The sequence below is a fragment of the Berghia stephanieae genome, chromosome 14 (genome assembly GCF_034508935.2).
Source record: "Berghia stephanieae isolate SIO BIC M18660-M18661 chromosome 14, UCSD_Bste_1.3, whole genome shotgun sequence".
Taxonomy (NCBI): Eukaryota; Metazoa; Mollusca; class Gastropoda; order Nudibranchia; family Aeolidiidae; genus Berghia; species Berghia stephanieae.
The window spans coordinates 28,951,688-28,962,356 of NC_088373.1; the positions used below are offsets into that span (position 1 = coordinate 28,951,688).

Sequence of the window (10,669 nt, forward strand, 5' to 3'; positions counted from 1 at the left end):
GGGGATTTGTTTGTGTTCATGTTCTCTAGGCTGTGTTGTAGGTCTTTTATTGTGATCTCTGTATCTAATTGTTCTTTCTGTTCGTCTGTCAACTTCTTTGTATAATCGGTGTAGTGGTCTTGTATATCTGTTGATATTTCGCCACTTGTGTATAGTTGTTTGTAAAAATTGTAGAAGGTCTCAAGGATTTCTGTCTCGTTTTTTGTTATTTGCCCATCTGTTGTTCTGATTTTGTCTATATGTCGTCTATTGTGTAGTTCGTTTTCTATTCGTGCTATTGTGTCGTTTAAATCAGTGTAGTCGTTGCGTGTTTTGTATGTGCTTCTTACTTTGTGGCCTCTGAATTTTCTTTGTTCAATTTCTTTAAGTTTTTCTATTGCTTTAGTAACATATGGTTGTGTTTGTATTTCTGTTTTGTTGTCACGCGCCCTGTCTATGTTGATGATTGTTTTGTACTTTGTTTCCTTTCTGTTGGTTTTGTCTTGTACTTTTCTCCCTATCATTTGTGTTAGCGTTTGTATGGTCTGTTTGAGGGTGTCCCACCATTCTCGGATGTTGTCATTTGGTATGTTGTCCGCATAGTCTAATATGATGTCGGTCATGTATTGTATGTAATAATGGTCCTGCAGGAGACTGTTGTTGAATTTCCAGTAGGCACTTTTTTGTTTGGGTCTTGTAATTTGGGTGCCGTACTGGGCGTAGACAGCTTTGTGGTCTGTGTAGTCTAATGTGTTCTCTAGGTGTTTAATTTCTGTTATTGGGGTTGTTTTGGATATGTATATTTTGTCGAGTCTGGATCCTGTGTTTGCGAATGAATTAAAGGTGGTTTCTTTCCCGAGTGGGAATGTTTCTCTGTATGTATCTGTTAGATTGTGTTTTTCTAAAATTCGTTGTAGTATTTGTTTGTCTATGACTGTTTGTTGTGTTCTATGGTGAGTTGTGTCGCGGGGGTGTAGTGTGTTATTGAAATCCCCTGCTAGGATGATGGGTGTTGATGGGTTTATTTCCATTCTTTTCTCTAAGTCTAAAAACGTTGTCTTTTTTTCGTCTGTTCTTGAGGCAGGTCCGTAGATGTTGTAAATTTGGAATTTGTAGCCGTCTTGAGTCACGTCTATTTTCCCTATTCGTCCTGTGTTGTCTTGGTCGTGTTGGGTAACAGTCCAATTGTCGGAGATTTTTATTATGGCTACTCCTCTACAGTTTCTTTTTTTCTTCTCGATTGTCCAAAATATATTTTTAACTTCTGGTTTGAGTTCGAGAAGTGTTCGTTCTTGTGTGAATTTGTCGTGTATGTTCGTTTCTTGTAACAGTAAGAAGTCTGGTCTTTGTTTCCTTATTAGATTTTTAATGTCTTGTATTTTCTGTCTCGTTAATTATCATTAGTGCTTACGAATGGGTTGGGGTTCGAGAATGCCGCCTGAGAATGGATCGCTGGCATAGAATTCATTTTTACCGGTAAAGTTAAACTCAGCGAGAAGACGGTTGAGTCTAGTTGAATAAAACCGAATTGTGAACCATGAGTTATTACCCGGCATGAGGAAAACGTATTTAATATTATGAGATTTCACTTTAGCCGTTAGATCAGCGGTCTTAATCTTAGCGTAAATGTTTTTCGAGCTTGTGAGGATTATTGGGGTCGTGTCCCGAATAGCTACTGTATAATGTGACCTAGTTAGGTTTGAATCGACATTATTATAAAAGGTCGGACCGTCAAGTCCAATCTTTACTGAGATCATAGTCCTAGTATCCATCACAATGGCTGTATCCCAAATGCTACAAGAAACCCTGAGACTTATTCCATTTGATAATCTAAGAAATGTTATCAATCTGCTCGACGATCGTATCAACGGAAGACCTGTAGACCATTATGAGTTTGTGGATCCGTCCTATCCTATCGAGGCACTGATCAAAGCTATTCCATTGGATCAAGCTGAATACTACAGAGACGCTCTCAAGAACCGAGCCCGCGAATTGTCGTCAGAGCCGATCCTACGAGAAAGTGACAATCGACACGTGGTTCTTCCAATACAACATCAAGATGTGTGGGGTATGTACGAGAAAATGTTGGCATGTTTTTGGGTGACTCAGGAAGTTCCGTTGGGAAATGACGTAACCGATTGGGAAGAAAAACTCACACCTGAACAACGGACATTTTACGAACACATACTCGGATTTTTTGCAGCGGGAGATGGTATCATCAACTCAAACATTGGGAATACGTTCTTGAATGAATTCCCTCCTATCGAGATTCAAAACGTATACTATGCACAAGGATTGATGGAGACGATCCACGGTCACATGTACTCGTTACTCATCGACACGTACATCAAAGATCCTGTACGCAAAGACGAAATATTTCGATCGTTGGAAACAAACCCCGTCGTTGCACAACTTACAAATTGGGCTCTCAAGTGGTGTAGAGACGTACTAAGCCCGTTGGCCGATCGTCTCGTAGCGTTTGCGTGTGTCGAAGGCATCATGTTTTCGGGAGCGTTTGCTGCGATCGGTATACTCAAACAACAGACCAACGTATTACGCGGGTTCACATTTAGCAACGATTTAATAAGCAGAGACGAAGGGATGCACAGAGACTTTGCTTGTATGCTATACAAAAAACTACTCGTCAAAAGTTCAAATGCTAGACAGATTGTACTTGACGCAGTCGATGTTACCACACGGTTTATGATTGATGCGATGGGCGATGGTGTCATCGGATTGAGTGCTGATAGCATGCGACAATATATACAGTTTTGTGGCGATCATTTATTGAACGAGCTCGGCGAGGAGTTATACTATAATGTGACGAATCCATATGGATTCATGATCGTATACTCCGTGTATAAAAAAGAGAACTACTTTGAGACAAAGGTCCACAACTACAGCAAGATATCAACCGCTCAGTCAACAGCCATAGAAAATGAGTATACAGATGACTTTTAACAACAACAAAAAATTTTGGTTCATTAAAAGATACATTTTATTCGAAATACTTTGTTAAACATTTGTGTTAATATTATGCGTATTTATGTCATCGGTAATATCGCGGTGAGTACAGAGAGAGATACTGACGTCAACGTAGTCGTTCGTATTATCCATTATATCATTCGCGCTAATCACGTCGACAATTCCACTATCGATGGCGGCTTTCGCTATTATATCGTCTTCTCCCGATATCATATTCAGGAAATCGACGCCGGCGATTGGTGTTATCATCTCGACGAACGTCGATCCGACTATAATATAAACTTTCCCGTTAACATAGACGATATTATCTCTGATTGGTATATCATTTCGTATCTTGATATCAATATCAGTATCCCATACTATCATATGAGGACTATAAAAATCGTAGGGATGTTCGGATCGATCTTTGTATGTAGGCTCTGACAACATATTTGCAATGATGGGATGTGATACGTTCATCTTGTCGGTATCTGATGAATATCACTAAAACCAGAAGATTTATAGTTATTCACAGATGGTTGGTTTCTACGATTAGTCACGGATGGTATAACCCAAGGATTATACTCTGTTCGTACCAAAACCCCGACATATATAATGATAATCTAAATTTGGTAATGTATAAATCATTCAGACTGATTACTACTAACCCAATCAACCAACCAATTATGTCTATTAACGCACTCGAAGTTTGGCTGCAACAGACTTTCTGACATTTGGTGGAGGGAATAATGTAGTAATCCTAATCGGCTTATATGTAAATATTAACCGGTTGAACGCGCATGAGGATTAATGGATAATCTGCTGATATATTATTATAAAGGTCGCGAGTGCCAGTACTCCACGTCACAATCGACAGCAACTCTCACTCAATTGCTTCATTAGCTTCAATCACTATGTCTGTCTCGAGCTGGCCCCGCCGTCTCACCTGCGAGGAACTCCTCGAGTATACCTCATGCAAGGATGCGCACAAACTGATTGAATGTCTATGCGTCGTAATCTCAGATCCGACATATCTAACCGATAACTATGATCCATGTACCTTGATCGATCCAACCGTTAAATCGGTTAACTTTAGACATTTCAAGATTTTAGATGCCGACCAAGTGCAAGTACATGGAATTAAAAGGTTATTGACATTCCATGATATTTGCTACATGGCTCAAGACTCGTACGATAACGACTACCTACTGATACAGTATATATACAAGAACAGTTGGGCACATCGGCGAGATATCTTCGTACCGTCAATTGAACAATTTTCAACTATTAGACTCTCTCTGTACAGATCATCGATCATTTATCTCACATCATGAAGGGCACAATTGAGATTACCGGGTACGTCGCCAAATTCTGCCCATCTTGTAAAATAGTCAACTCGCAATGTAAGTCCAAGTACAACGACCCGTATCATGTATCTCCTCACGACAAATTTTATTATCAAGACAAAAACATTCCCTTAGTGATTGAACATTTTGATTCGATACGCATTGGTACATGCGGTGGACTTTTGGATGATGGTAGAGGATTACGCATGACTGATGCATATATCGACGATCGTACCGCAGTGAAACATATTCGATCAACGTACGACTGGTACGTATCTCAGGACTCGAAGAAAAGAAACAAAATTGGTTTTAATTCATTTGTGAAGAAATTATTCTCATGCGCTAGTCTCAAACATGAGGTGAACTCCATGCGAATCATCCATATCGGTCTGACACCCACAGGTCGTCGTAGTGGAACTGTTCTTACATACAATACAACCGGTAATCATCTTCCCCCTCTAAAATGTTACGACGGCAACAATGGAGAAAACATAGCTCAGGCTATCAATGCCATGCTACTGACTCATCTCAACAACGCCGAACGATCAGAATTATTAATGAATGAAACGTATCATTCTCTGAATCCCACAGAGTTTGAATTCTTACAAGCCTCTTCTATACCATCAATCATGAATGACGACAAAACCACTCTCATTCTTAATTTAATCGAACAATTATCTTCGATAGATAAGAAACCGGCTGAAGATCGTAAACGAAAAGCTGACGACGATGACAATGAAACGGTACAACCCACCAAAATAAACCGTACTGATGATACATCATCATCATCATCTACCAACACAGATACTCCGGTTGTTGACAATGATCTGACATCTGATAAAGTTCAGACTATGATTGATCAGACATTAGCAAAACTCGAGGAACGTTTGATCAGCAAACTGTCAACACAACCGAAAGAAGCCGCGGCGTCTACTACTCCTGTAATAGTTTCACAGCAGCAGCAGCAACCTATAACAGTCTCAGCATCCGATAGTGGACGTATGACAGACGAACAATTTAGACAATTCTTCGCCAAGGGTCTCACCGTTCGTATGGGTTTTGGAGATTGTTTTCAATGATGTACTATCGGCAGACTCCATCTAAACAGTCGATGATATTGACAAGATATTTTATACATGTTTGGTAATAAAACTAACGACAATCGTATTATTATCTGTCTGTGTTTTATTATATATCGTATCATCATCAGCCACATAACATGAATACAGTAGCAAGACAATTGGTCAAATAGACCACAAATTCACAAGCAAACCCTCCTCCTTTGTTGTGCCCCGGCCTTACTACACATTTCTACATCGTTTATAAGCATTTCATGTTTTTTTCCCATACCGGTCATTGTTTTTTTTGTAGTCGATGACCTATTTTCCTCATACATTACTGACCCTCCGTCGACTTAACCAACATTGTTTTGACGACGTTGTATACGACTGTTTCTACAATGGTGACTCCCCCGACGGTATCGAACAACAATAACATAATTGGGTTGATTTGGATTGATTTATTCAGATAATAAAAATATATATCTAGTAATAGTCTGGTTCTGGTTCGTCGACACACCGGTCTTCTACAAAGTCGTAGTAGTCTGGTTCTAGTTCGTCGACACACCGGTCTTCTACAAAGTCGTAGTAGTCTGGTTCTGGTTCGTCGACACACCGGTCTTCTACAAAGTCGTAGTAGTCTGGTTCTGGTTCGTCGACACACCGGTCTTCTACAAAGTCGTAGTAGTCTGGTTCTGGTTCGTCGACACACCGGTCTTCTACAAAGTCGTAGTCTGTAGACGCCATCGAATAGACGTTGGCATTGTCAAACCTTGGTAAATTCTCGCTACATACGATCACGATCTTGGGAGTACGATAGATTCGACCGCCGTATCCCTCGATGTATAAAGGAATCCTCCATGCGTCGACACAACCCGGTTTCATTAATAATTCTTCGTCGTCAAAGATGACTGCACCGACACCATAATAGTTGTTATTCGAGTATGCTCTAAATGTGCGATTTACATGGTTTTGAAACTCCTGACTCGTAGTCTTACTTTGTAACCACATTACACAATGATGTTCATCAATGGGATCGGTTATCGTTGTGTCGACTCGTTTCAAAGCCTTGATAACGTTCTTCTCTGTCTCTGTAAGTTTGATTGGTGCTGATGTCATGATGATAGGTTGTCGTTTTAATGCGTGTCTACATTTCCGCCCCTCATTTTATAGGCATGGGGTAAGTAGGTCGTATAAACTGATCGGCAATACACCCCCGACAACTTCCTAACCATTTGACCCACATACAGTGTTCCCCCCCCCCCCCCTACCCGCAAGGCGACAATACTGATGATTGGACCAGACAACATTACAGGAACTATTTTGAAAAACTGTCACCAACAACTGGCTATACCTTATACAAAACTTTTTCAAAGGTCAATCGATGAACAATCAGTGCCAGTACTTTGGAAAACATCGATTGTCGTTCCAGTTCCAAAAAAGCGTTGTCCGACCGTATTGAATGACTTCCGTCCAGTGGCGCTTACATCGCTTGTAATGAAATGTTTAGAAAAAATTTTAAAATCTGAGCTCCTACAAAAATGTTATGACCTGAAATTGCTAGATCCGTACCAATTTGCATACCAGCAACATCTCAGTGTTGAAGACGCACTATTAACCGCCACAAATTTGATCTCGAAACGCCTTGACCAAACGCCCTCGAATTACGCCAGAATCCTGTTTGTCGACTTTTCGTCAGCTTTTAATGCCATGAACACAGATATTTTGCTTCAAAAGTTGTGCAGCATGGATATTCCAAACTACCTTATTAAATGGTATAAAGAGTTTCTGACCCATAGACCGCAATGTGTAAAATTGGGTGAACATATCTCCAACAAAAGAACGTTGTCGAACGGATGTCCCCAAGGCTGTGTGAGTTCCCCAATCCTGTACATCTTATACACCAACGACTGCAGACCATCCTTTGAAAATTGTTTTATAGTGAAATATGCAGATGATACTGCTATTCTTGGCTTATTAAAAGATAAAGTTACCGAAAAGAATTATTTCAAACAAATTAATATATTCACCGATTGGTGTAAACAAAATCAGCTTGAATTAAATGTTGAAAAAACGAAAGAACAGGTGTTTGGTGTAAAAAATAAAAACGACTTAAAGTGTGTGGCGATCGGTAAAGATGATGTTGAGATAGTTGACTATTTTAAATATTTAGGAATAACCATTGATAGTTCCCTCAATTTCTCTCAACATATTAATATAATATCTAAGAAAGTTGCCCAAAGATTATACATCCTAAGGAAATTGAGAACATTTCAAGTAAGGAAGAAAACTATGTTAAGAGTTTATGACTCATTGATTAAAAGTGTAATTGCGTTTGGCTGCACCATATGGTTTGGAGGATGCCGACTTAAAGATAAATCAAAAATTTCAAAATCTATCAAAGAGGCATCAAAAATAATAAACCATCCTCTTGATGGAGTAGAAAGAATTCATGGAAAAGCAATAGAAAGGAAAGCATTCTCAATTACCAACAATAAAAAACATATTTTATACCATGAATTTAGTCTTTTACCATCTGGGAGAAGGTTTTGTCAGATTAAATGTAGAACTAACAAGTATAAATCAACGTTCGTTCCATCAGCAATAAAAATTTTGAATATTTCATATGGTACAGAAAAACCAAGGATTGATTCGTTGACTGATTAACTGATTAATTTATTTAATGTAAGATTAACTGACCAATTGATAATGATGATAATTTTTGGTGTCGAATTGCCACAATCGTAACAAATTGAAAACGAAATGAATATGTTTATGTTGTGTATATCGCACGTGTGAAAGAAAGAAAGAGAGAGAGAGAGAGAGAGAGAGAGAGAGAGAGAGAGAGAGAGAGAGAGAGAGAGAGAGAGAGAGAGAGAGAGAGAGGAGAGAGAGAGAAAATAAGTAGGAGTGAAATATCTGTTCAATCTTAGTTATCGTTTAACATTATAACAAGTGTAACTAAATGACAAATTGCCATATTTATGGACAATAAAGATCTATTATTATTATTATTATGCGAAGAAATAAAAAAAAACCATAACTCTCAAATTTTTTGTTACTTTCGTTTGTTTATTTTGGCATACACGTAGACACACACACACACATACATATCTCGCATGCGTCGAGGATGACACATATATTCATCTTATGTTTGTTCATCCGTGGTTCTTGTCGATGACCTGTAGCTTGTCCCATTAGCCACTCCCACGCCTCGTTCTGAAAAAAGTCCGCGAAATTAAAGGGGAGGCAAGAGAAAATCAGCTGATCGTTAAAATAGTAACAGAAAAGTGGAGGTGCTCGGCAATGAATGCAAGAAAGACATTTAAAACGCCGTAAAAATGTTTAAAAATCACTTAATGTTATAATTACCATCCATAACAACCTGTCAAATTCACATATGTAAGATGTCAAGCCAAAATTAATAATAAAATAATAAAGAACACGATTGACCGGTGGTCCGTTGACTACACATGCATACGAGTACCAGAAATATTTTGTAAACAATGTAACACAATATAATGTGTAAGTTTCAAAGCAAATGCAACCACAAATAACATCAAAGAACAATGTGGGACTACTGTTTTAATTTCATAAAACCAAACGTATATTTTCTGCCCCCGATATTGAACGTGTAGTTAGTATGTATCGTACAAACAACATTCGTTTAGACAGGTAGTCGGGATTCTAGCGCCAGTTTTATTTGGGCAACCATGATTGGGATTTCACTCAATGCACTTATTATTAATTATTATCATTATTATATAATAATAATAAATAATAATAATAATAATAATAATAATAATAATAATAATAATAATAATAATAATAATAATAATAATAATAATAATAATAATAATAATAATAAAATAATAATAATAATAATAATAATAATAATAATAATAATAATAATAATAATAATAATAATAATAATAATAATAATAATAATAATAAGCAGTTGAAAGGATATAGTCTTTGGTGTATAAGTGCATATGTAAAATATTTCTTATAATAAATGCTTCAAAACAAAACAAAACTAAAAAAATAAATAAAGAATAAATGAATAAAAATATCTATTTGGGCATTTACTTACATTAATAGTCTTGAAAATCACAATCACAATCCATGAAAATTAAATATCCCAAAATCCGAAGAAGACATGAATTTAATCCAAAATCCAACACAGGAATGTATTTTAATAGGAGACAGATATCCTATTAAAACCATAGCATTACTTGCAAACAACAATACCCCACTCTGCGTTTAACGGGCTTGTGGCCGTCACATTGTAAATTGTGGCCGCATTAGGGTAATCGGTGTCCTAAAGACTGACACACTGACATACAATCAATGAGAACTATAAAGAATCCATTCTAGAATTCAACTACAAACTGAAAAGCATGATAAATATCACTCTCTCAAATAATTTCCTTTGCTCAGGTTCACTCACACTCTCCTTTATTGCAAAACATTGATAAGTGAGATAAAGTTTGTATTTCAATTATAAACTTAATCACATAACCTAAATGATGGAGAATAAAAACAGCTAATTATAAAAAAAATTCACAGATCAAGTTATCTAATTGAACTCCGCATATTTAGCTTAATTACTCATTGACCATATATTTTTTTAAATGGCATTGTTTCATTTAAACAAGACCATGACGCTTATGCCTGGACCGGGTATTCACAAATTCTGCTTTTGTGTTCCACTTTTCGAATCGAATTAATCTCTATCTTATCCGTTTATTTGCAAATTTTCTGCACTTTATAAATAAGACCATAACGCTTATGTCTGGACCGGTTGTTCGCAAATTCTGCCTTGTGTTCCACTGTTCGATTAGAATTAATCTCTATTTTTTCCGTTTATTTGCAAAGTTTCTGCACTTTATAAATAAGACCATAGCGCTTATGTCTGGACCAGGCATTCGCAAATTCTGCTTTTGTGTTCCACTTTTCGAATCGAATTAATATCTAGTCTATCCGTTTATTTGCAAAGTTTCTGCATTTTATTAATAAGGCCATAACGCTTATGTCTGGACCGGGCATTCGCAAATTCTGCTTTTGTGTTCCACTTTTCGAATCGAATGAATCTCTATCTTATCCGTTTATTTGCAAAGTTTCTGCACTTTATAAATAAGACCATAACGCTTATGTCTGGACCGGGCATTCGCAAATTCTGCTTTTGTGTTCCACTTTTCGAATCGAATGAATCTCTATCTTGTCCGTTTATTTTCAAAGTTTCTAGATTTTATAAATAAGACCATAACACTTATGTCTGGACCGGGCATTCGCAAATTCTGCTTTTGTGTTCCACTTTTC

At 37.3% G+C, this 10,669-nt stretch overlaps 1 protein-coding gene across 1 annotated transcript; it reads left to right on the plus strand.

The window, feature by feature from the left end:
- The first annotated feature begins 1,755 nt into the window (after positions 1-1,755).
- On the plus strand, positions 1,756-2,940 carry LOC144959562 (ribonucleoside-diphosphate reductase small subunit-like). Its single transcript, XM_078892179.1, has one exon. It carries the CDS (start codon positions 1,756-1,758, stop codon positions 2,938-2,940), a length of 1,185 nt encoding a protein of 394 aa, XP_078748305.1.
- Positions 2,941-10,669: the final 7,729 nt, after the last annotated feature.